The sequence below is a fragment of the Lagopus leucura genome, unplaced genomic scaffold (genome assembly GCF_019238085.1).
Source record: "Lagopus leucura isolate 7727_CA_CO unplaced genomic scaffold, USGS_WTPT01 Super-Scaffold_73, whole genome shotgun sequence".
Classification (NCBI taxonomy): domain Eukaryota; kingdom Metazoa; phylum Chordata; class Aves; order Galliformes; family Phasianidae; genus Lagopus; species Lagopus leucura.
Genome location: NW_024962252.1, coordinates 71207881 through 71235254, shown reverse-complemented (window position 1 = coordinate 71235254; position 27374 = coordinate 71207881). Strand labels below are relative to the sequence as shown.

Here is a 27374-nt window from a genome sequence, read left to right as displayed (position 1 = left end):
CCTCTATATCCAGCTGCTTATTATTTGTTAAGTCAGCAGAACACCTTTCTGACAGAGAACACTAAATAAATAACCAAGTCAATTTTAGAAATGAAGGAGAGAGCATCCATGGGAATCTCATGGCTGTTTTACTCCATAAAAATAGCCACGGAAGAGTAGTCATTAACTCCAGGAAGTAATTTATTAAGTTGACCAATCATCCCACAGAGCAAGCGTATCAATAAAAGTCAAAGGAAGCACAGAAGTTCACAAAGAGAAACTACTGAAATTCTTTCAAAGGAAGGTGCAGATTCAGTAGTTTCTGGGATGCTTGCATGATTATGAGGCCAGGGAAAAAAAAAACACAGGGAATTTTGAGAACAATAATATATCCTGTTTTTGATAAGCCGGAATACAGCTTGGACAATTTGTATGTTACAAATCACAGCAGTAATCCACGTAACAAGAACAAAAGAGGCAATAGCTGTACTTTAAAATTCAGCGTGCCAAATTCTGTACCAGACCACAACATCATCCAGATCAGACTGTTTAACGGTCTTAACAAAAAGAATTTCTCTAATTGTTTGCTGAACCATTCCCTCTTTCTGACACACAGGATCTCATCCTCTGCCCATTTGTAGATCAGGAGCCCAGACTCCCACCAAGGTACAGCCAGCTGTACTCATGACTGCTGGGCCTCTAATGCTCAGCTCCCTGAGCTACTCTCTCCCACCAGACTGTGGAAATCAGTCCAGTGCAGATAGATGGGGCACAATGTTATTATGTGTTTTTATGTATTTTATTATAAAGTTAATGCTGTTACTACAATAACAGCACACTTCTTGCTTTTCAAACAATCCAGTTCGTGGCATTTGTGAATTTTTGCGCTATAGCATTTCAGCAATCAATTTTTCAGATAAGAACAGAAGCTGCAAGCAGTCCCTATTATGCAACAGCTGCTTGCCCCTGGTGAGAAGGGACTCACCTATGAAAGGAGTGGAAAGCAGAGCAGTCCCCTACTCACAAATGACCTTTTTGATGCAGATGCATCAGAAACCCTCAAACTATCCACAGTATTATCTGATTTCCATTACAGACGTTTGATATCTGCCAACTCTCATGGATTTTCAGGAGGAAGCAGAAAAGCATACACACAAAGTGCCTGGCCCAGTCCTAGCTGTACTTAAGTCATCAATACCACACCCCTCAAAAATGAGCTCAATAGTCTTTAAAAGCATAGAAGAGAAATGCCCAAGAAATACTTGCAGACAACACCTGACGTAATTACTCATGAACCAAGGTATTTTTCATTACTGCAAGCGAATACTAAGAAGTCAGATCCATATAGGAAAAACATAAACCCAGTGTTAGCTTAAGCATCTCCTAGCAGACTGCTTTTCACACATTTCAGTTGAGAAATGTGGCTTCCATCAATGCAGTAGCAAATGTGTAAGAAAGAAAAAAAGCTTACTGTAGTTTAGTAAATCTATGCAAGCATAAGACTTCTTTCCCTAGTTGATTTTGTAATTCCAAGAACAGAAGCAGAAGTTAAAGATTCTGTTAAGCGATTCCCTAATTATCAGTTAGAATAAATCCACATAAGTCACACCAGTGTAGGCAGAACAAAATTCCTTGGAATAAATCATATCGTCACATGAAAGCACTTGCATGAACTAGAAGGCCCAAATCCAGTGTCTTACTTTGATTTGAAACATAAGTTACTTGAGGTAAAAGCATTTAATGCTGTTTGATGCACATACATGGCAGTCCATCACAGCATGTTCCTCCTCTACACGTCAGATACAAAACCACATCTTGAACAAAGTCTGGTACCTGTGAACCATGAATCCTCACTCCTACTATTCCCAAAGTCCTGCAGGTTACTCCAAAAAAATAAGTTTGTACACGCTAATGATTCTGAAACCTGGGACGACTCAGAAGCAGTGTGCAGCATGCATTTTCCTGTGTGCTCTCTTTAACTGCCTCTGTGGTTTTCTTTTCATGCAAAAGCTCTTTCATGCATACTTCTAAGAAACATGGATAATTTGAGGGGAAAAAAAAGTGAACTGATCTATAACCATTTCTGAATACATCTCCATTTGGCTGAAGTCACAACTAGAATTGACAAAATCCAAATAAAACAATTAGAGCTTCTCAAACCCCAGTATGTATTATCTACTATTTCACTTCTGGGACTCACACACAAACAAATATATTTAGGTTTTACATTCTTGAGCTTTTAGAAACAGTCCAGCTGAAAAGCAGCCCAAAATTAAATGGTTGTTTTTCATCCCGACTGATCTGAGTTTAGCTGCAATTTCCACCACCTCATTGTGCTGGCATGGTCAGGTAGGAGCAAGAAAAGGAAAAGACCACTCTTTTCAGCAGTCCTGAGTTTACACTGGATTGCTGTTGTACAGCCAACTCAACTGTCTTTCACACTCATGCCTAGAAGCAGTTCAAAGGCTCAAAGCAGTCTGCTAACAATAGCTTAAAAGTCACTCTTTCAGATCATTTATATCTACATACAGTTCTTCATTCTTTCCAACTCATTTGGGCAAGCTCTGTTTTCAGACATTAAAATAGTTCTGCATTTACTCAGACCAGAGTAAAGCTTGGACATAATGCTTTCTGAATTCTTCCAAGTGTGCACTCAGAACATAAGGAAGACATGGGAGGGGAAGGATCATATTCATTCCAAACCTTTTTCATTTTCTTCCATCATTCACATAATGATTTGCTTTCTGCAAAGCAAATATTTTCAGCTTGCAAACAATCCAAGTACAGCTCTATGTTACTGAACTACCAAGTCCTGTCTTAGCATGCTTCTAAAGTAGGGAAGAGGATTAAAGCATTAACAAGTTGAGTAAGAGGTCCTTAAACAACAGGTCCAGTCTGGGAAACAACCCAAGAAATATGCCTCAAGTAAGCAGCATTCCACGATTTCTTCCATGCCAAATCCTACATACAGGCACTCACATCACCACATTGCAACAGCTGTTTGCAGAATACAGATTTACTCACAAATAAGTGTGCACAAATACAGAGTAGCTTTTTTTTTTTTTTTTTTTTTTTTTTTTTAAGAACTGGAAGCTGTAATCAGACAAATCCAATGAGTAATCAGGGAGTGTGATAGAGATACAGGGCTTATAATTAGAATACACTGCTCAGTTTAACACATTTGTTTCCAGAAGCATGTAATCACTAAAAACCAACTTGGAGCCTTATTTCTAAATTACATAGTATCTCAATATCGCACCACTGATTACCCCCACGTGTGAAAGATCTCAAAACTGCTACAATTAGAAATATAAGGAAAAGCTCTTTTAAAGACTCCTTCTCCACTGCTTGCTCATGTTGGCTCTCCATCCTTCAAGGTTCAATTACTTCTGCCCACCACAAATCTTCTCTTTCATTTTCTTTGCTTTCTCTTCCTGTCTGGGCATCTACTGAATGACAGCTTTAAAAAAAATAAAAACAACAACAACCAAACCTACATACTAGTCTCCTTCATGCTTTACAGAGATAGCGCATCAACTCAAAACTGCAAGCCATACACTGGAACAGTCACTAATGTAGCACTATTGAGGACAAATACATAAGCATTGTATCCACAATAACCCTTAAGTACACGAGCCCTACTGAATCAAATCCCATCATTTACATTTACCTGTAGCATGCTACTCAACTGTTTCAGGCTTTCTAAAGCATGACAGGTACGTTCTTAAGCTATATAAAGAAGGATCAAAGAGACCACCAGTTACCAGTCTGAAAATGGAAGTCTAAAATCAGATCTAATAGAATCCTCACAAGTCCTGCATTTGAAAGGGGAGAGAATGGATTTCAAGTGACAGAGAAGTCACTTGAAGCTGTTTCCTGAGGCTCTGTCCTCTTGGAAAGGAGGGAAAACTTGCCAAAAGTTTCTCTATCAAACCAGACCCAAGCTCTGATTCTCCATCACTCCACTGCACTATTACACACAAAAGTATTTACAATAAGTGGTATTCATTAAGATGGTATGAGACTCTGAAAACATTCTACAGATTTTCTAAAATTAAAAAAAAAAGAAAAAAAAAGAAAAAAGAAAAAGGAAATACTTCTTGCCAGTAGGCTTTGGCTTCACTTTGAACAGGAAAAGAGAATGATGGAAAGGAAATTCATGTTTTGGAGGAGCTGAACAATAGAAATGACTAATCACCACTAAAGAATGCTTGAAACCCAGCCCCAGACCTTGAAAAGCAGCAGAGGGAAAGGCTAGCCTTGAAGTGAATTTGTGCTTATGTACTGGCGGCAATCCTCTCCCACCTCACAACTTATTCCTTCAATGAAATCATGAGTCAGGGACCAGAGCCGGCAGAATGTTTTGTGGTAAGGCAGACTAACAGTTTTATGATAAGGCACTTTTTCCACCTTTTAGAAGGGTCTGTTCTTCAAGATCAAATCTTCCTGCGGAATGTGTGTTAGCACAAAAGGGCTTTATAAGGTTCCTAATAAAACTTCTAGCTAAAGCTAGAGAAACTATACCATAACACTTAGATAGTTTAGAAAAAACATACTTAAAAGGCTTGTCTTAAATTTGAGCTCCTGCTTCATCCTGTTCAAACTAGAACTTGTATCTCAAGCAATTAATTACATTGCCAATAAAGTGGAAGATTTCCACCACAGCAGCTCTCCACGTGTCTCACGACAGTTATTTCAAACTGAAGAATACAGAAAGTATTTACACAAGCCAGCTTTCCACTCCATTATCAGAAACCCCACGAGAAGCCACGAGGAAAGTAAAGAAACAAATGGAAGTGCATAGTGAAGCACATGACTTGGCCAGCCATTTTAATAGTCAAAGTTTTCCCTTGCCTACTATATTTCAGTCCTCCAGGTTCCCTTTACTCTAGAATAAACAGACAAACAAACAAACAAACAAACAAACAAAAAATCACACAAACAAAATAAAGCCAGTAAAGTTTCACTATTTGGGTTCTTCTAATAAGACTTTGGTATATTTTCAATAACTTCTGCCCAAAAGATGGCTTGAAACAATAGAATTCAAGATGTGAGATCGGACCCCTAGACATTGAAGAACCTGGAATAGAGATTTGCAAATAAGTTGTTTTAATCTTGTGACCAGCACCACGTCTTGTTTGTAAATAGTTGACTGAAAACATTATGCAGTGTACCAGGACTTAATCTGTCAGACAGAGCCTCCGCCAGTACTCTGCTGATTAGAATGAGCATGGACAGCAATGTTTCAGCTGTCCTAGCAGATTTTTCCTTCAGCTCTAGAAAACTAAAAACAAAACAACAGAGAAAAGAAAAAAAAAAAAAGACACTAAAACCTGGAAGAAGCCAGAGGAAACGGCCAAGCCTTTGTGCCTGTTTTCCAAAGGAGGCTGAATTTCCAACGTATTTCCAAGTTGCACACTGTGCCCACATAATTCAGAAGCCAGAATGTAGAGCCATATGTTGCAACTCCATCACAAACAAGCAGCTGACGGACAGTTTGCTGACACTGCTCATCAGAAGCAGAGTGGACAACAGTAGAAAAAGTTTTCTCTAAGATAAATTCTGGAACAGTGCCATGAATAAAGCTGTCTGTATTCAGAAGAACTATTAGAAGAAAGCTGATATTTGAAAACTTTTGTCACTTTTGCCCCCAGATATTAACACAGAGTCACAGAATACCAGAATTACAGAACATTTTGCTAAAGTCACAAAAATTCCCTGGATTTAGAGTTAGTACCAAAAAGGTTTTTCTGAATACTAAATTAGAGATAGACATAAAATTGGCTCTTTCCACCATCAAAGCAGCACATTCTGTGCTAGCACATGGAATACTATCAGGGCAATTATCCAGACACCAAGCTGACCAACAGCATCTCCCTGCTGCTAAGGGTGATGGTATCCTGGGCTTCACTGGAGAAGAGTTGTCAGCAGGTCAAGGAAGGTGAACCTTCTCTTCTGCTCAGCACTGATGAGACCACACCAGATGTGCTGTGACCAGGTCTGGGCTGCCCACTGCAAGAGAGACATGGACACACAAGAGAGAGCCCAGTGAAGGGCCACCTAGATAACAAAAAAGACTGGAGTAGCTTTCTCTGGAGAAGGCTTGGAGGGGATCTCATCAATGTACAGAAATCCCTGAAGAGAGGGTGCAAAGAGGTCAAAGCCAGGTTCTTTTCAGTGGTGCCCAGTGACAGGACATGTAGCAATAGACACAAACTGGAACATAGCAGGAGCCTTTACCCACGGAGATCTTCAGAAGTTTCTTGGACAAGGTCCTAGACAGGCTGCTCTGAGTGGCCCTGCTCGAGCTGGGTGGGGGTTGGAGGTCCAGAGGTCCCCTCCAACCTCAGCCACTCTGAGGAACAGCTTTTCTGGAAGGAGAAACAGACTAAACAAAAACAAAAGCCTGAAGAGAGGAGATGCATATGCTGTAGTACAACCTCCATATTTACTCTATTGCAAGGAAAATATCAGTACCAATGCAGGCTAGACAAAGAACACAGTTTCAGAAGTTTGCCACCATGTGAGAATCCCAGCATGCCTGTGAGCCAGTGCCCTTCTTCCTGTCCCCAGCTACATCCAATTCTGCTTGTTTTCTGGCTGTAAGACACTACACTCTCATTACCTATATGGCATCAACACAATCTGCAAACTCAGAAGTACCTAGAACAACCTGTGAAAACTGCTGGAGAATGAATATTGCCCCTGGCAAAGGTGTGAACTGCTTCTTCCATTCATCTTCATACATGAAGGCTTGCATCCTGCAAACATGGCAAAACTAGTCTGCTTAGATAATTCCCTCAGGGACCACCTTTTAATCATCTGTATGCTTATGTGGAATTTAATCTAGATAGCCTTTATACAAAGTTATCTTCACATCTTAGTTTATATTGGTTTCTCTGTACACACAAGCTTTCTATGTCAGCATTAGTCATTTTCCAAATTATATTCATATACACTAAAGAGCGAAAATGTAATTCTGCAAGGCTGTATAGAACATCTGTCACATAACATCTTGGGCAAAACTCTGAATTCACCATTTCCATGTTTATGTTCCCTGTGGATTAAATGAACTCTCAAATGAAAGCAGTTTGCAAGTCATGAGACATTTCATAGGTCACTTCTGCAAAGTGTTTAGTTTATTAAAACAGAAACACGTGGTTCTTTCTGCATGCCGCTCTACATTTTATTCATTGAGATTAAGGATACTTGTGGGGGCAGTGCAATGAAAGGATGGGAAGCGGCAGGCATTTTTTGAAACATACGGATGGAGTAATTATTGTAAAATATACCTGTCAGTCAAATGACATTCGGGTTGACTAAATACTATGCAAGGAGTTAAATTAAGCAAGTGCTCTTGCATCAGCTAGAGGGTACTTAGAACAGCAAACATGCCTACGGGTACAGAAATTACAAGCAATCATTTCAGTAGTTCTGGCCAACCTATCTAGCAAGTTTGAAGATTCTTTAATAAAAAACAAACCTGTATAAGGATGTCTAGTATGGAATTATATTCTTAAAGGAACTTAAGTGTACAGTAAAACTAGCATTTAACTCTCCATTTCAAATGTATCATAAAAACTAGTCATGCTTTTATTACACAGTTAAAAATGAACTAATTTCAGCTCATTTTCAGTGTTATTTCATACGCTTCTGTTATGCTTTAGAATAGCTTAGCAGAGCAAACAAGGCCTCTTCATCCAAGAGCACCAGAAATTGAAGAAATGTAGAAACAGAGACAAGAAAAGTCATCACAAGAAACGCCTTCAGACTAACCGAACTCCTACACCAGAGATTTTCCCAAGGCTTTCCCGTACTCCAGAAAGACAGAGCTCTGCAAAGCCTGGCTAATGCAGAAGCCAAGGCCAATGTGTTTCTGGAGAGCTCTTGTCTAATTTGGAGGTGGCTTCGGGTCTTCCCTCAAACACAGAGAACAAGAGCAGTCCCTGCACAGAGCTCACAGTTTTTTGATGCCAGAAGGTTTGGCTTTCAGCCAGCTCTGTGCTCCTGACACCTCAACAAACCAACCCAACAGCTCTCCTGGAAAGTCAACAGAAGCTGGAGGTGTTCGAAGCCTCTCAAGGTCACCCTTCAAGAAGTACTCAGCCGTGTCTGGAGAAGCTGATCTAAGAATTATTCTTTACCAAGAACACAACTACAGGAATGTATAATAAATGCAGGAAAGGCATTTACAGACAGCACAATAATGCCACAGGCTGAGCCTTAGAACTACACAAAGACCTGCACACTTAATGCAGTGAGAAGACTGAGCGCTTTCCTCAGCGCTTAGAAGGGTGAAGAAAAGAACTTAAGAATTAATAACAGATTTCATCAGTAAGTGCTGGCTTAACAAAAACAATGGCCATTACTGACAGATTCCATGGAAACTTCTCCATCAGGTGTCACAGAGCTCACTTATGCCGAGTGTTCTTACAATGTTTTTATGTAATACTACTATCAAATTAATAGGCAAGTATTTTTACCTGTGTCATTACAGCTTGGAGTTTTTCAATCCATTATGTGCTGGTACCCTGAACTAAGCCAAAGCATCCCATTCAAGACTCAAAATAACAATAAAAAAAAGCTTATAACTGTAACCAGTAGGGGTCATTTCAGTGTAAAAAATTGCAGTTAAAGAGAAGACTAGAGATAGTAAGGAGAGTAAATATACCAGTTTCTATTCACACGGTTCTGTAAGTCACCTCCATTTCCCCCTCCCTGAACTAGAGTATGTAACATAGGGCTTTCACTCCCAATAGACAGTATTAAAAGGAAAGCAGCCTTTATTCTGCTAGCAGATAAATGAAAACTATCACTCAGTGCAATTGATTCATCAGGTATACAAGCCCAGCCCATTTCATGAGTGTTGGTGAACTGCCCAACAGTTTCAGTCACACCAATTAAAAACACAGAGCTAATCAACTTTATTTCAGAGAACAGAAGCAGCACATTAAGTCCTGTTCCCCCCCCCTTGCCGCTACCACTCATACACAATACACACTGTAAGAAATAATGACTTTGCTTTTGTTGCTTAGAATGAGGCAGTTTCCTGACAATTCCCTAATAGGTATTCCAGTACTATTTGTTAGGCTGACAGTTCAGCTCAGTTACTTTTCATTTACGAGAATGAAAATTAAATAGATAGCTTATCACCCCAACTACTCCTATAGGGACAGCTGGAACTAGTTTCTAACCACAACACTAATTGAAATGCAATCTTGCCAACAAATGCTTCATACTATTTTCAACGGTAGATGGGACGTGTTAAGAGTTGAACTACAGCAACGTACAGATTGCATCACTTCAGAGGAATGAAATACTCCTAAACTGCCAGAGACATCCATACTCCAATACAGGGGAGATAGAACATTGAGACATTTAAAGACTGGAGGCTTTCAGATCTTTTAAACAAGAGGACAGAAGTTCAAGCCAAGCATTTACTTAAAAACATGTAAAACCAAAAATCCATTCAAAACTAGGTAGGTCTTTTGAAGTAGTTTTCTGTTTGAAAACAACTTTTCCAATACATGCTAAAGAAAAAAATAAAAAGGAGAGACTACAGCAACATACATATTTAACCTCATGGGCTCAACGAATGTCTTCAAAGCAGTTTAGAAGCATTTTTAATTCTTTAATAGGGCTTTTAACCCTGCAGCTGCTTCTGTGCAAGCAACAACAGACAGGACACCCTGGCTTGCTGTGGTCCGCATTTTACCCCTAAGCGAGATGAATGGAGCAGCAAGTAAAAACTTGTGCCAGATGCAAGGTCAGCTGCCCACTAAGAAAGATCGGTTCTAGTTCTCTCAAAACAGTGTATCATTTTAAAGGCCAGGTTTTGGACACTGTCTGCAACAGCTTTTTGGACTTTCTACTGCCCTCTACCCGTCGAGAGAAGCAAGCTCCCCTCTTATTTTCCAGAATTGTCGAAGCTCACACTCGAAGTCTCACATACATTTCTACATATTCCAAACTACTGCTTATTTGCAAGCTCTATACAGCGCCATGTTTTCCCCCAGCCTGGGGGAAAGGCAAACTGGAGGGACAAGGCAAGACAAGAGAGACTGAAATGCTTCTCTTTAGCCTTGTAGGAAATAATATATGAAAGAACTCTTAAGAGACCCTGCTAAATTCAACATTCGAAGAGGAGCTGCGAGCAGATCGCTTGCGCTTCACACTAGTTCATCACTTCATAAGCAGCAGGCATACAGCTGGAGCGGCTGCGAGTTGTCCTGCCATGGGGCTCGCTCCTGACGTGCAAAACACAGACATGCCTTATCGTACAGCGAGCGTGTGTGGGCAGACAGGCAGGCAGATATTAAGTGACAGGAACAGGAAGGAAAAAGTTTACAACAGATGATCAGCCTTTGTGTTTCCTTAAGAAGAAGGAATCCGGAACAGACATCATGTGTGCAGTGCTGACCTCCACTGATCTCAGGCTGGCAAGCTGTCCCCAGGTCCTCTCTTATCAAGGAATTCTAGCGGGGTACTAACAGCTGGCTGGCTTGACATAAACTATTAACAAACCAGCGAGCTACTAACAGAGAACGAAATTGGAAGAGCCTGACGTTACTGCAAGCTACCAAAACTAAGGGTGAAACTTTCAAATACTCTCCTCCTAAGCGGAACCGCTCGGAAGACGCCCTCGCAGTAGAGCGGGGCGGGTAGAACACGGCAAAACACAACAGCACGCGAAGCGACGCGGGCAGCTCCGCACACAGCGTTTCGATCCCGCTGCGTTGCCGCGCCGGGGAAACGCGCTGGGGGCACCGGCGGAGGAGGCAGGGAGCGGCCGAGGCATCTTCTCGCCGCAGGGCTGGGGGTGCTCGTCCCGTCCCGAGCCGGCGGCACGACTGTGCGCTGCTGCACGGCGGGGCGGTGCGCGGCTCCGCACCTGGGACGGGGACTAGAGGGAGAGAAGGAAGGAAGAAAGGAAAGAAGGAAAGGAGGGAGAGAATGCGGCGCTCGGAGGGCAGCGTCCGGCCGCCCCTTACCTTCACAGACGCCCACTTCGTACTCGGTGATGGAGTCGCCGTTGAGCGGCGGGCGGATGACACAGCGCAGCCCCCGGTCGCAGGCGCCGTGCAGCCCGTAGACGCCCCCGCAGCTCTCGTTGCGCTGACGGGCGCACATGAAGCAACAGCCGCAGATGCCCAGCACGATGCTGCCGGGGCAGCTCTTGGGTTCCTCGCACTTGGACTCGTCGCAGGGCAGGCAGACGAGCGCCCGCGTCCCCGGCTGGCCCAGCAGAAGCGCCAGCAGCAGCAGCCACCCCGCCGCCGCCAGGTGCCAGCCGCCGCCACCTCCGCCGCCGTCTCCGCCCGGCCGCCTCCTCCCCGCCGAGACCGCTGCCAGGTACATCCCGGCCGCCGCCTCCCGGCCCGCGCCGGGGGGAGCCGCGCCGGAGCCCCCGAGCGCGCCGCGAAAAGCCGCCGAGCGGCGGCTCCTTCCCGCCGCCCCCGCCTCCGGCCCCCCGAGGAAAGTTTCCTCTCTCGGCAGCGGCCGCTCCAGCCAAACTTCTGCTCCGGGCGGCGGCGGCGGCTCCGCCCGCTGTCCCCCGCGGGAAGCGGCGTCCGTCGGTCCGTGCGTTCCTCGCCCGCCGGCTGCCGGCCCCGTCCACGCCAGAGGAGCGGCAATCGCGCGCGAGCGGCTGCGAGCCCCTGGGTGCGGCGGTGCCTGTGCCCCGCTCGCAGCCCGAGTCCCGACTCGCCTCCTGCCTGCGGCTCGCCCCGCTCCGAGTGCGTCCTCCGCCCTTCCCCCATTGGGCGGTGATCGCTCTCGCCCCGCCCTACCCGCCGGCTCGCGCCTCCTCATTGGCTGCCGCCTCGGCCGGCTCCGCCCGCTCCTCCCGCCGCCCCAGATGCCGGGGCCGGGGAGAGACGCAGCAAAGGCGAGGAGCGGCCTGGGCCCCACGGCGGCGGCGGCCGCCCCCTCCCTTTCGCCCCTCCCCTCCCCCGCCTGGAGCTCCGGGCTCGGAGCTGATCGAGGCGGGTGCGCCAGAATCCAGGCGCGAGCCGGCGGCGGCCGGAGGGGAGTGCGCGCTTCCGAGGGACACGGGGCACAGTGGGCGCGGGCCCCGCGGTGGGCGCAGCCACGGTGGGGGAGCCGCGAAGGGGACTCGGGGCCGCGAGAGCCTCCTCCTCTTCCTCCGCCCGTGCCCCGAAGGAGCGGGGCGCTGGGACGGGGAGCGCCTCCTTTCCCGCTCGGCCCCTGCGCTGCGGAGGGCGAGCGCCTCCCAACCCGTCCCGTCCCCGGAGCCCGGCCCGCTCCTCTAACTTCCCTTGCGGCCGCTCCTCGCGGCTCGGGCCGCGCCCCGGTAAACAAGCTGGCTCAGTCCGCTGCGCGGCTCGGGCCCTGAGACGCGCTCGCGGGGAAGGAAGGCGGCGGCCGCTACGAGAGCTGCGTTTGCGGCGGCGCTGCCGCCTTGGGCCCGGCGGAGGGTCCGGGGCCCGGCGCTGCCCGATGAGGCGGTTCGGCTCGGAAGGGCCGGCAGGAGGCAGCGCGCCCAGCGCTGTGCTGCGCTGCGGGCCGGGCCGGAGGAGCGTCCCGAGGGGCTGCAGAACGAGCGGAGGTGCCTACGGGCGAACAGCCCGCTTGCAGAGCTCTGGAGCTGCCTTCCCCCAAAGCGGGCTCTCAGCAGCGCCCGAGGAGAAAGGTCATCTGCTCTGCTTCAATTTTGTTCGCATGGGTACCGAGAAGGCTGTGGGATTAACTTATTCTGCTATCAGAATCTGTGTATGATGTTGTGGAGATTTAGAGAATGAAGTAATTTACTCAGCAGGTGGGATTATGTCAGCTGCACAATGCTGAGCCTGGAAAGTCTTCAGTTGTGCATGCTGGTGCCAATGATGTGGGGAATTTAAGGAGAGAGGTTCTGGAAACTTAATATAGGTTATTAAGAAGGGTGCCAAGGTATGGATGGTTTCTCTAGTTCCAAACACTCATCCAGTTTCTCAGAAGAGCCAGTTCTGATGTCAACTGGAGACCTGCTCTGGGAGGGCAACATAACGGACAGGCTACCGGTAAAGAAGAAGCACTAGTGTGAAGCTCTGTCAGCAGTGATGCCTCTTTTTCCTGTGTAAAAAGCACTGTGATTGACTGACATGTATTCTAGTCCTCTTCTATCAAGGTTCCCTGCTACCAGCATAGGCCCACTACTGATGGAAACAGTAGTGCAATGTAGTGCTGGAAAATAAAGCATTTCCTATGTTTGCCTTCTATATTAAAAATAATGTTTTCTTTGTATCAGAGTAGCTGTCTTTACCCTGATCAATTCAGAATTTGAACTAAGTTGTAAAAGTTTATTTTTGCAGAGCTACAAATGTTTTAATTAGCCCCAGTAGTTCACAAGACATTTGTCTTGGTCTGTGCTTTTTAGTACATCATTACTGTGATGAAACACTATCGAAACAGCATACATTACATGGATTAGGGCTATTTAGCTGACATATCTCAAAAAGTAATGGACAACGAGAAGCAGCCATCTACTGGGCAGCAGTATTTGAACTGTGCTATATTTTTGAACAGATTTGGGAAATAAAAGATAAGCTGATCTCATAAAGGTACTGCGTTTTGGTATGAACAACACATGCATTTGACAACAAACAAAGCGTGGTACACCGTTGTGTTCTGGAAAGTATTTAGTCAGGAGAGCTCTGAAGGTCATATTACACTCGGACTGAATGTTATGGCAGACTGGCGGTGTTGTATCAATGGCTGTATCAGTGCACTGAGCAAGAACTTTTGTAAAATGCTGGAAAATTTTCACTGTTTCCTCAAAAATCCCTTCCTCAGCCTCAGCCCACTAGCGTCAGTCTCCCCAAGCACCTGCAGGGGTCAGAATACTTTTAATTCACCAGAAGTTTCCACCAAAAAAAAAAAAAGCAACCCAAACAACACTGCGATTTGGATGAGAACAGTTTGTAAAAACATAATGTTTCCTATGATCTGGAAACACTGCCTTTTGGTCATGTCTCTTACCGATGAGGCGTGTGATGGGGTGTTACCTTCTGTGTGTAGCTTTGCCAAGATGGATTTTAGAATGAGGCATGCAGTTCTTGCGGATGTATTTTTAAAAAGCTATTCACAAATCTGAGATCCTGCAGACGGGAATTTTAAAAGCGATTTCAGTGCTAGAAATGATGCTGCACAATATAATATGTGATGAAAGACTGAAATTCAACTTGCTTAGCTTATCGAAAGATGCAAAGTGATCTAATTACAGTGTATTACAAACTTCGAGTTGAAAAAGGAGCTGGTGTGTGCAAAATATGTAGGTATTTTTCCAGGACTTGTGAACACAGCCAGCATGGAAATCCCAGACATCGGATTGCATGCACAGGAGGCTCAATATTTCCCAGACATGCCAGCCTTACGAGTCTTGTGCTGCACTGATGTGCGGTGCGCTCAAGGCACAAAGAATTCATTGGACCTAATGTGTCTTTGCATGTGTGGGAACAAAGAAGCAATAGAAGCAGTACAAAAACAGATGAAGAAGAAAGCTAGAGACAGCTTAGATAAGAATGTTGTAGGGCCCTGAGAAAAAGAGAACAAATTTTTGAGACGAGTGCCAACAGAGAGAGGTTTCAGCTGTGAGCAGGATTAGCACCCTGCGTCACAGGCTGCTTACCCAATAATAGCTTCATGGGAGGGAGCAAAACACAGAAATATTTATGCAATAAGAACCAGAATTTAGGGTTCCCAGACCCTCACGCTTTGTCCTTCACATGTGAGTCATAAACGACTCTTACTTATGCTTGTATTTCCCTTTTCTGGCCCCACTATATACTTCATTGCACAGTGGCACAGGTTCAACAGGAAAGGTAGAGAAGGTTCTTGCCCCAAATCCGAGGACAGTCCATAGGGGCAGTGGAAATCCTTGGAAATCAGCAAATCCAGTATTTGATGACTTTGCAGAGCATGTGAATTTTCCTGCTTTCTCCAGCAAGAAGCAGTGATGGACCCTTACAAGAAAATTTACTTGACTTACTGCCTGTTGATTTACTAGGGAGTCTACTGATCCAAATTGCTTCGCAGCAAGTTGATTGAGGTACTGAAGTGAAATCCAGCTCTTAATTTTCCCTAGAAAGAATTTAGTAAATACCACAGAATATAGCTGTGATAGAAACAGTCTGATAAACAGGCTGTAGCAGCTGAAACTTACTGGGCTTATTTTTCTGTAATGCTAGCATTACAACCGCTTCTAGGCTGGATGAAGTTGAAGACTTAATAGAAGTGGAGTTACAGCTTGGTCAGTGTAGAACTTTTGCAAAACTGGGCAGTGCTAATGAGAAGCAATTACACCATCCACTAATTCCTCAGCTCAGTCCTATTCACTCCTCTAGGGCTGAATATCTCTGTGTGAAAAACAGGTGCTCAGCGTAAATGTCCTGATAAGTATGATACTCACAATAGTGACAACTGAATTACAGAGTTTGTTTTATGACACAGGTAAAGACAATATCCATAGTATGAAAAATGATTTTTTTTTTCTAATCAAAAAGCAGAACATCAAATTGTCTTCACGATTTCACATTTTCACAATTCCAACGTTTGCTTTTGCAGTGTTGATATATATTGATAACTTCTTGTGAATCTCCTCTGAGTTCTGGAACAATGGTGATTTTAATATTCCAGTTACACTTTTTTTCTATGCAAATGTTTCCTTTCTGTACTTCTTTGTATCTTTGTTGCACACTAAATTCCTTCTCTATTCTTTAGTGGGCTAAGATCACTCTTGTCTCCTTTGTAGCAGTCTCTAGACATAAACTTTTCCATAAATAGGTTGTATACATGAGCAATCTCTGCTCCCAGAGACAATGATCAAGATGAAACCTGCTCCTATTACAAGCAGTGCTGAATCAGTCTAAAACACATGAGAATAATTTCTCTCTTCTTCACAGAAGTATGGAGTTATTGCAGTAGTAGCTGGAAGGTGTTTTAAAACCCTTAAATGGAAAATTGTGTGAAACTGCAAAACTGAATATGGGAATTCAATGTAATGAAAACAATCCTTTTGAAAAAAAAAATTGTTTAGAACCAGTTCCTAATGCATAGATACATATATATTCCTATCAAGGTAGTCTCTGTTTTCTTCAATCCTATAAACCTTTCCTCTCTGTTGAATTCTTAGCTTGGAATAACACAGGAGTTTAACATTTAAGTCCGGAATAACTGACAGACAGAGGTGTTTGCAGCTTTCTCCTGATGCACCTTGGGCTGCTTATATGGAACATACAAGTGAAAGGACCTGCTTTTTCAATAGAGTCAGAGCAACTGCATAAGCAATCTTAAAAAATAAAATTGCATTACTAATTTACTTCTGCATGCTTTTAAACAGATAGGAGCTATAAATTAATAAAATTGATTAATAAATAACCAATAAGTTCATATGACCGGTCATTTACATATGCAGCTCTTCACATTTCACTTTGATTACTGAAAGCATTGCACGTTCAAGCTAAAGTTTTGTAGGCATTTCACGATATTTATCTTAGAAATTACAAGGTTAAACAACTGGGGAGTCAATATCTGTTTAAGGCTATCTACCAGGAGGCTATCAGGAGAAAAAACTGCTGTGTATAGAAATCCAATTTTGTATTTAAATTGATCATCCTCAAGGTCATGTAGGTTTTAGCTTCTTTAGCTTGAAGAAAATCTTTTTAACAAGAAAATACTGTTAGTAAAGATGGAAAATTTGCTGTCAGTTTACGAAAGAAAAGTAGAAGTATTTAAAATGAATATGTCAATCTAGCAAATATATGCATTTTTATTACAGAAAATCTGGCCACCAGAAAAAGAGGTGGATTAGATCAGCACCTACATTCATTTTCATAGTGCTGCACGCTGACAAGATTTTAAATGTTAAAATATAAAACTGAAAATATTGTTTATTTCACTGCAATCTGTGTATCAATAACTACGGTCCTAAATAGATAGAATCAAGTAGGATGAGGGACATAGTAGATGTGATCTAAAAGCACTGTAACTAATTCCCCAGCTCAGTAAGTCCAAAGGAAGTTATCTTCACAGAGTGCAAGGCAAGGAACTAATTTTTCTCAAACGTGGTTTTGAACTCTGGAAGGAAAAGCATGGGAAGGTAAAGTTAGCAGGACTAAGCTGCTGGGCAGCTGCTTATCAAGTCATGTCAGGCCTCAGTTGCAATACTCTTTATTTCTGATTAAATTCATCGTAACTTGACTGAACTTCAAACTCTTAAAAATTTGACTGAGCCTCAGAAACCAATTCTTACAAGGACAAAAAGGCTTATCCTTTGTTTTGCATGAATCAAATACTGAAAGGAAGAATGTCTAATTATGAGTGAAGAGCAGCCTTAAGCAGAGGCTACATAAATTGATTTTTAAAGGGATAATTTTAAAATGATATTTAATAACAAAATTAATGGAAGTCTCGCTTTTCTTTTTCTAAGAGAATTATAGTACTCTTAGAAAATGTCTTAAAATACCTATAAAATGTCTAAAAATATATGCTTTTTGTGCCAGAGAAATTTTACTTCATCAGTACTTCATATGTGTAAGCCTATTTGGCTGTTGCTTATCAAGAGTAACATGAAAAATGGAAATAAAAAGCCACCAAAACACAACCCCCAAACACATGGGCAGTATTTAAGTGAGAACACACAACAAGAACATACAGAAAAGAGAGGAGGTTGTCGATACTGCTGGCTGTAGAGGTGGGGATGCCTGAGCTAGCCTGACCTGGTGGGTGTGCCCCTTGCAGATGTTTCTGCTCTTGCAATATAGTTAATCCATAACCCAGACAAGGTATCAGCTGTTAATTGGGAGGCACTACATGGCAAGGGGGCTATATAAAGCTCTGCGAGTTTCCTGACAGTATTTGCTATAAATTTCTGGGCAATGTTTCATATTCTGGCTGTATTCTGCCTGTATGAACTCATGGAAGCCGGGGTAAGACGATCTCAACCTGGTCCTTTAGTATTTAGCAGATCATGACTATTTTTGAAGTCTTTATTAAAGCTGGATAGACCTTTCATTCCAAGAAATCATAGCATATTTCCAGTGTTTTTTCTAACACTTTCTAGATTTTAATGCTGATAAATATAACTGGCCATAAAGCGACCAATCTCTACTGATTTACTTCCATTCGTGTCTCTAATCACCTTCTCAGTTTCTTTTGATGATGTGGCTTAGCAAAAATGTTTAGGCCAAAGTCAAATGCTCTTCTGGATATTACAACTTCATGTATATCAAATTAAGAAGTTTGATTTCTGATATATACTGAGTATGTAGGGGAAATCAGATTTTGATGGTTTGTCCATCCTTAAAAAATTAATGTTGCTTATGAGAATAAAGCAGGGAGTTTTTCCCAATGTGAAACACTATTTCTGTAAATTATATGAGCTTCTTAATTTCTCTTCGTGGATGGAAAATAATGAGTCTAACTGTTCAACTTCTTTTGGTTAGAACTACACACAGCTTGGATACCATTTGCAAAGCCCATCTGTCTAAAACTACTGCAGTGTGTTTACAGAAAAAGATTATTACAAATCAGCATTTATACTTGTTTCAACGTGTTCGTTTTTAAAACTTCTTTGGGCAAAAATAGATGACAGATATTTTTTTCAGGACCAACTAAGCCTTATTCCTTCCTTGTTTTCTGTCATGATTTCCCTGTTTGTGCTGTGATAATAGTTGGCCTTCCAGAGCTGATTTCAATATATTAAAAGAACTATTCAATAACATCTGTCATTTTTCTTCAAATTATTAGAAATATGGTGGCTTGTCTTCTAAACTGCTAACTAGACAGAGAGACTTTGCCAGTTTGGAGTTCATGTAGGCTTCAATAAATGTTAATGCACTCAGCCTATACCAGAAGATGTTCAACATCATGCAAGATTATGTGCCTTTTCTTTCACGATGCAAGAAGACCTATTCAGTCGATTTCCTGTTCTGGCTTGACTAAAATAAGCAAATGGATGTTGTTTTAAGAACAGTGCTTTGAGCAGCATTTATCTTTCAAAGTATGAATTTGGAATCGTAATTTTAGGGAGCAAGCGGGGGTTACATCAAGATGCAGGAAGATAAGATGACTTGTGTATGAAAATGGTAGCAATAGACTTAGGAAGAGAACACAGGATCTCCTGCCTCTTAATACATTTCTGCTTAACAAACTTAGTATTTCATATAATGTGGGGGAAAACAGTGGTACAAGGAAGCAAGGCCTGAACAGCAGAGTAGCCTCAGCAGTAAGAAAGGTGGAAGGAAGCTGATTTGATTACTATGGATCAAATAGAGAGGAATTGGGCAGGAAGATGTAGGTATGCGGACTAGCCTCCCACTGTTGGTAGGAACTTTCAAGATATTAGCAGTTCCCTAGACATTTTAAGCTTGCTCACTCGCTAGCAATGAAACACATGACTTTATCAATATTGTGCTCCTAGTCCTTCACTCCTAGTATAAAAGTGCTAATCAACTCTCACAACCCAATCTTTGATTACTACCAAAAACACTGCTATTGGCTCCTTGTTATTTTCTGGCAGTAAACCTTTTTGAGTTTTCTTACTTATTAAGGAGAAAATCTTATAAGGAGACAGACTTGCTGCTGTACTTTGTCTGCTTACTACTTTGCAGCAACTTTTTACAGCAGACTAGCTGTAAAATACTAATTTTCACTAGCTGGTTAATCTGGCTCTAGAGGCAATTTTTTATCGCTAGATTTGCAAATAGCAAGCAGATAACTCCTGAGAATATAATACAGACTATGTACTGCCTTTTCACAATCTGTCTCAGTTAGAACCCATCATGGGAAAGCGTAGCACTGTCATCATCCTGACTTGAGTTTTATAATGCTTTTCCATGCATTCAGCTAGATCTCTTAATGAGATCAAGATTAGACTGCTGCTCCAGTCATGCTGTCCTCCTACTCCATGAAGTACATTTTAGAAGGGTAAAACTACTGTTGTCATTAATATTTCCTCACAGATGTTGTCTGAAGAAAATGAACAGGTGAGCAGGAAGTGGACAATAGTTCACAGTCCCTCTGACAGATTTAAAAGAGACTGAAAACAACTGAGGGCAAGATGTAATCAAAGTCAAGTCCTTCCTACACTTTCTGAATCAGTTTTTATATCCAGCACCAAGAGCAAAAGCACCACTTTCCTTTCCCTGGTCATCCAATATAGGCTTCAGTAGATCAAGCTGCCAGTGAACTACATCATTAATATTTTCCTCTCTGTTAATTCAGAGCATTTTCTTTTTCTTCTGCACAATTAAGCACGTTCTTTGATTCAAGCTGAAATCATAAAATTGTAATCATATCAGTTTTTAAATTAACATGGTGTTTTGTAGAAAAAGTCAGAATAAATATGAAAAATTAATTTATTTCTTGAATTTCTTTGTCTTCATTCTCAGTACAGTGATTCTGAAACAATTAATGGTTTGTGTTGTTTTTATTTAAAAAAAAAAGTATGCTCAGTTCTGTAACTGAAGCTAAAAAAAAGACAGTTACACAGTATTTCAAGTCCAGTTGTTTATTAAAATTTTTTAATACTATTCATGATAATTTCAATTTGTTGTGTGAAAAGAAGGCCTCCATAATCAAAGCTATGTTTACTCAGTTATTTTTTTGAATCAGGAAATACCTCATCTGGAAAATCTAAGGAGATAGAAATAAGGATTTAAGAGAAATAAAGGTATGTTAATTCCCTTTTTACCTTCATCCTATCTGCAGTGCTATTACTATGAATCCATGTTTCTATGATTCTATAATAAAGAACTGTTGTACTTCATAACATTTATACTTCTGTTGACCACAGAAATGGAAAAGAAATAGAAACTCCACCTTTAAGCTTCCACTTATTTAACTTCCATTTATATAACTTTGATAGTGGTCAGGCATGCTTCTGATGTACAGTGTCAACTGACCAACACATCTGCCTCCATACATTGGCAAAGACATTTTTCCCTTCGTTCCACAAAGATTTTCTGTTTTAGCTGAAATTGTTGCAACTGTCATTATGGCCAGTGACCGACAGAGCTGGCAGCCTGAATCATTATAGCTTCCACTGAAAAGCCAGCACCTCTGGACAAGAGCTGCCACAAACTGGAATTTCTATGAGATGAAGGCAGTGGTCGATGCACAGAGCTTAGTGGGAAGGAAAATGACTGATGTATAACTGAAAAGTTTATCTGGTGGCTCTGACTACGCTTTGACAGTGATGGGTGATTTTAACCCTGGCTCATGGGTGATCAGCTGTAATGTATATTCTTAGCGTTTGGACTGAGCAATCATTTCAAGATCTGCAGCAGTGTTTAATCACTGGCCTTTCAGATATTAGATATTAACTTTAAATCCCCACTACACACACAGGCATGTGACAGAAATGGTTGCTGTGATGTTTTGCTCTTTGCAGAAGAGTTATGAAACTCTTTGATTTGATAGAAAATTATCTAGTGAGTTGTTAATAGTTATCATTAGCAAATACATCATTAGCCCTTTCCGAATTCTACCTAATCAGCAAGAGAATGTTTTAGCAGCTCTTTTGTATTGGAGGTTTTGGTTTGTCATAAAAGGAAATGAGGTACCTGCAAATTTTAGATAACAGCTACAAGTAGTGAAAGCTGGTATTTTTCCTCTTACTGTAGGAAATAACATTTCCAAGTTTCTAGGGTATTAGGAAAGTCTTCTTGTTTTGTTTTGCTTTTCTTTGTATTAATGGATAAGCCAGGGCAGATTTGTCACTGATATCTCTGGGTTCAGTAGAGATCTCTGGCTGAGTGGAGAAATATATGACAAAGAGAAAATGTGTTACTGCAGGAGAGAACTCAAAGTAATTTTTTTTCCCCGCTTTTTACAAAATAGGCCAAAAAAAAGTGTGAATTATCAAAAAGAATACTCCTTGGACATTCAGTGTTCTTTCTGTATCATTTAATTTTTCCACATTGCCACGAATAATTCATGTAGACATCTTAGTTTATATTCCACACTTTGTCTTTTTGCTACTTCAATGCAATTTTTAATAAGTGAGATTTAAAGCTTAAGTGCGACAAAAAGGGTCTTGGTTTAACTATGGATTTATAATGAACATACTTTTAACAGAAAAATCCACATTTGTCTTGCTCACAGGCTTACCTTTTTCTAGTCACAGAAGCAGTGTAAGAGACTGTATTGCTTACCTTCATTAAACATCTAATTGATCTCAATTTTTATACATACTACTAACTTAGCCAGGCTGTAGCCATGACAGTATTGATAACATTTGTAGAATGAACAGGACACAAAATGGTTTACCTAAGAGACATTTAGAATACTACCAGGATATTTGCAATCCTTAAATGCAGATTAAGCTTTAGGCGCTAATATCATTTCCTGTACTAAAAGCAATTGATCCTGAAACTGTTGTTACTAAGAAATACTTGCTGCTGGGAATTCTTGACTTTGTAGAAGGCTGAAGAGGCTCTACAGGATCCTTCATTCCCTTGCTATGCCACAGATGTGGTTGGCTGGCTGTCCACCTGATCTACTGGGTCTCATGGGTGGAAAGAGCAGAGCTGTGCTTAGAGCTGATACTTTGCTGCATGACCATGGGCCTATCATTTCATTTTTGTTTCCATTTATCTATTTGTTGTCTGACTTGATTAGATAGCTGGATCATCCTCTGTTACATGTATATGCAGCGTATGGCAAGTTGGTCCCAAATAAATACATAATAAGAATAATTCAATGATTTTTCTTGCCATGTATTAAGAAACTTTAGGTAGAGTGGATTACAGAAGGGGAAACAAAAAGTTCTTTTGTCTCAGATTTGTATCTAAATTTATGGTAATTTAGTGACCAGAAAAGTAATTTTGGGGTGGGTTTTTTTTTGTTGTTATACATTAATCCAATCTATCAATTCTATCCTGATAGCTATCATTAAATGGATAGAAGGCTAAACCTGACAGTTATCCTTTAAATTACATTCATTCAGATGTTTAAATGTGTCTCTATTTAATCCTTCTGCTGGAGAAATATCCTTTCGGATGCTGTGTTGATTTGATTTCTGATTCTTCAACTTTGTATTTAATCTCGTAGTGAAATTTTACCATTCAAAGCACCCAGTGCTGATTTTTCAAAACCTGGGATCTTGATGCAAAGCACTTCATTTGTGATATAGAAATATTTGATTATATTGCTATCATACAGTCTGAAATATTGTTTGGAGTTTACATCAGACCAGTCAGATGCCCTGGTTTTTGCAAAACTTCCCATTCATTCCAAAATACTGTTTTATTTGTGTCTGTTTTCTGAAACATTTTCCTCATCTATGTTTTATAGTTCAGAGCTTTGTCTCATTTCAGTCAATACAAAGGTGCAACAGGGCCATAAAATGAGCTTTGTTGACAATCTGGGGACAGTGCAGATGACTGCCATTGCTTGTTGTGTCATGTATTTCAATGACTCAGATCAGAACTCAGGTTTGACAGTACAGTGGCAATTTCTGTCAGTTGGAACAGGTTATTGATGACCTTTACTACTAGATGAAACCTAAAGGAAACCTGAAACTCAATATAATGCTGGGCAGGGGAGGGAGCAAGATTCTCTGGTAGTCCTAGGACTCCATTTAGGTATGTTTTCCCACTTCTTCCACAGCTATACTGTGCATAAAAGTCTTCCTTCCTCTTTGTTAATTTTGTTAGAACAACAACAGCAAATGAAGAGGCCAGTGTTAATGTTAGGCAAACCACCATTTCTTAATTTACATCTGTAGTCACCACGATACTGTTAAATTATCACACATATCAAAGGCTGATATCAAGTACTAAATTCAGCAAATAAAAGTAAAAATAATAATGAGCTAAAATAAGAAAAGGGAGATAATTTCTATGGGCAACTAACAAACGCTGAATTTCAGGAAACAGCTATTTTCTGTCACAACCACACATTAGGTTTTACACTGCTTTAAATAGATATAGCACTGGCACTAATTGTAAGTGAACATGAAGGAGAGTGGCAGCAGGAGGCAAGTGGAGGGCTGTTCATCATTACATCACATAAGCAGGTTGTAATAGGGAATTGGGCCCTGCTGATTTTGCATCTTTTGGGCAGTATCTTCACACCTCAAGGTACCATTTGTTCCTGGTCTCAACTGTTTATCTCAATGGCTATCTTCCAGGGAAACATTTATAAATAGTTTTTTAATTAGCTGGAACTCACCTGTGGTCTAAAGGAAACCCTACTAAATACAGACAAAATATCTCTAAGACTTGGGGAAGTGTGCTGTCTAAAGCTGTGGAAACTTGGACATTTAGGGTAACTATCTGTAAGCTGCCTTTGCAGCCTGAAGACACTTCTCACTCACATCAATATTCTCCATGCAACCTCCTCAGCCTTCTTCAGTCTTGGCTAGAATTGTACTCTCTACCTTTTTTTTTCTTCACTCTCTTTTTTTTAAGGTGGACAGTGATGAAGGGGTTTGTGAATTAGCAAGTTAGTCAAGTTTAAAAGCACAGTTTCTACAGGTTTTAGCAGGTCTTTAGCTATCTCTGCTCACATAGTCATATGAAATTGAATTTGTATTGAACCTGAGGGGAAAAACAACCAACCCTGCAAGATATTTCTGTAGTTTGGATATTTAAGAGAGCTCACTTCTTGCTTAAGTTAACTCCTCTGTTAAACATAAGTTCTTCCAAAAATTTGGAGAATTATTTGAAGCATTGGCTTTGTGCATTACCACACCAGATATGACTGTCCCAGGAGCTTTAACTAACAGCCACAGGATAAATTCTCTAGGGCAACAAAGTTTCTTCCACACCTTCGTATCTTTGAAATTAATTTCCTTTACCGGTTTTGACAGAACACAAGTTTTGTTAGTTTCAGAATGCAAAGAAAAAGTACTTATTTAAGTGTACTTCTTTGATTCTCTACTTTCCATTCAGACATGGAAACAGTCCAGACTCTAAATGCAATCTTTGTGAACTACAAGGATCTGAGTCTGCTTTCATAAAATATGTGTATCTTCAGTAGAGAAATTGAGGTAATATTCAAAAGACGTGCATAGTAGCAAAGGAAAAAAGCACTATAGCTCAGAACATAGGCTGAAAATGCTGGTATACACCATTCTCTGACATCAAATACATAGCACACAAAAAAGAGAATTAAAGTTGCCTGTTGATGAAAGTGGTTGCTTTCCAAATCCTCCTTTAACATGAATACCCATGCAGTATCAGTGACGGATAGCATATTCTATGTGGGAAAAACAGGCATTTGATGACATTCTTTAAAGTTTAGTATAAATTAAAATAAATTGTTTGAATGTTGTTTGTGGTACGAAGCACATTTTGTAATAGATTATATAATTAAATCACTCAGATTCTTGGAAATGAAAACATTTGTGCTCAACAAATGCCATTTTTAGGTTAAGTCTCTTCCTTGTGTGCAATAGCAATCAGCAGCAAGCACAACAATAACATTCTTCTAAGATATGGGAGGTATGGTAGCAATGATAATATTGTGTCTCAGTGACCATTAACCTACATCAGCAAATGCCAACTGGAAATCTAAAGGGTACTGAGACAATTTTCACTGCCCCAGATATGCAGATGAGAAAGCTGAACATCTCTACGTGTATCCAAATGTGCATTAAATGATCACATGAATTCCTAGCAGTCAGAAAAGTTACATTCCACTAACTGCTATGAAATTCAGTCAGAAAACAGACCATGAATTATTCAACAACATCTGAATGAGATTTTCTTTGAATGGTGACAATTATTTCTGTTACACAATACAAGAAAGCTCGGTTTGAGACAAAGATTTTTATTTTCACTTTTGTTGTTGTTACTCTGTTGCAATAATAATAATAATAATAACAACAACAGGCAATAATACTATTAGGATATTTTTATCATCAAGATTAAAACCTAGAAAATTAAATGGAACCCATTTCCACAATAGGGAAATCTTATTTTTGACCCCCAAACCTGGATTTTCTTGGAAATATTGACTTAAGTTTGCTATTTCCTTTCAGTTTTCATGTGCACACTGATAAAAGTCAGGGAAATGGAAGTTTAGAATCCTAACAGCATAGAACATCTTGAGTGGAAGGGACCCATGAGGTTCCTGAACACTGGCAGCCCGTTCCGTGCCCACCGCCCTGTGGTGCAGATCCTGTCCCCAGCTCCCAGCCGCCCCTCTCCTGACGCAGCTCCATGCCGTTCCCTCGGGCCCTGTCGCTGTCACACAGAGCAGAGCTCAGCGCTGCCCCTCCGCTCCCTGTGAGGAGCTGCAGCCGCCATCTGGCCTCCCCTCAGCTCCTCTGCTCTGGGCTGAACAAACCCAGGACCCTCAGCTGCTCCTCGCACGCCTTGCCCTACAGCCCCTTCACCATCTTTGTAGCTCTTTGGATGCTCTCTAATAGTTTTATATCCATGTACTGTGGCACCTAAAATGGCACACAGTTCTTGAGGTGAAGCTGCACAGTGCAGAGCAGAGTAAGACAATTGCTTTCTTCGCCCAGTGGCAACGCCAGGTCTGGTGCACCCCAGGGTGCAGTTGGCCTTTGGGCTGCCCGGGCACACTGCTGGCTCTTGTTTAATTTGTTGACATTCTATTTTATATTACACCATGGAGTTTGAGTCCAGGTGTTCCATACTTTTGCTAGCTATCAATTGCTGCATTCTCTCCCTACCTCTCTTTATCTAAATGAGTCAGTGAAAGATATTGAGAAACTCTACCTGTACTATGTAAAGGAATAGTGAGGGGCTATTGCAACTCTTCAGTAACACCAGCTCAGAACTTCTCAAGATGGAGTGCAACATGAGTCTCCAATTCCCAATCCAAATGGCCTAACTACAGAGCATTTCTTTGACTTTTAAGTCACTGTCACAATCAGAAAGGCCAACATGGTCAAAGGACAATATAGAGGTATAGTAGCAAAGGGACTAGCACAAATGGAATAGTGCTACTAAAGAAAAGGCACTCGTCCACCTCTGAAGATCCAGGCTCACAGGGAAAACACCACAAAAAAAGAGATCTCCAACCAGAGATCTTTTCCCAGTGGCAGTCAGCCCTTAAATGAGGTGCAGCCAGGCTCCACTCCTTCCGGTCACAGCTGAATCTCCTTCACCTGTGCTCTCAGGGCTGACCCAGTCCTTTCCCCAGCTGATCAATCAGTGGTTCAGGCTGTGACTCAACAGTTACCATACGGTCACATACACAAATATTGATATGCTGAACCAATTCATTTTATATATTTATATATATGAGAGTGCTTTTTAATATATATATTTTAAGAGCATTTCTGCTGAAGTTACTTGGCAGATTCAAACCAAATTGCTATCTTTGTTTTTCTCAAGCTATATATTTTCAATGATAGCCTACCAAAAAGCTATTGATTTCTTTGGGCTTTTTTTCATCCTTCACAGGGAGAGAAGGAAACA

General features: G+C 41.4%; 1 protein-coding gene across 1 annotated transcript in view; it reads right to left on the bottom strand.

The window, feature by feature from the left end:
* The window catches only part of CRIM1 (cysteine rich transmembrane BMP regulator 1), a 164604-nt gene extending 153267 nt beyond the window's left edge, over positions 1-11337 (bottom strand). The window contains exon 1 of the mRNA XM_042883649.1: positions 10971-11337. Within this exon, the coding sequence (XP_042739583.1) occupies positions 10971-11337 (367 nt within the window). The remainder of the gene's footprint in view (positions 1-10970) is intronic.
* Positions 11338-27374: the final 16037 nt, after the last annotated feature.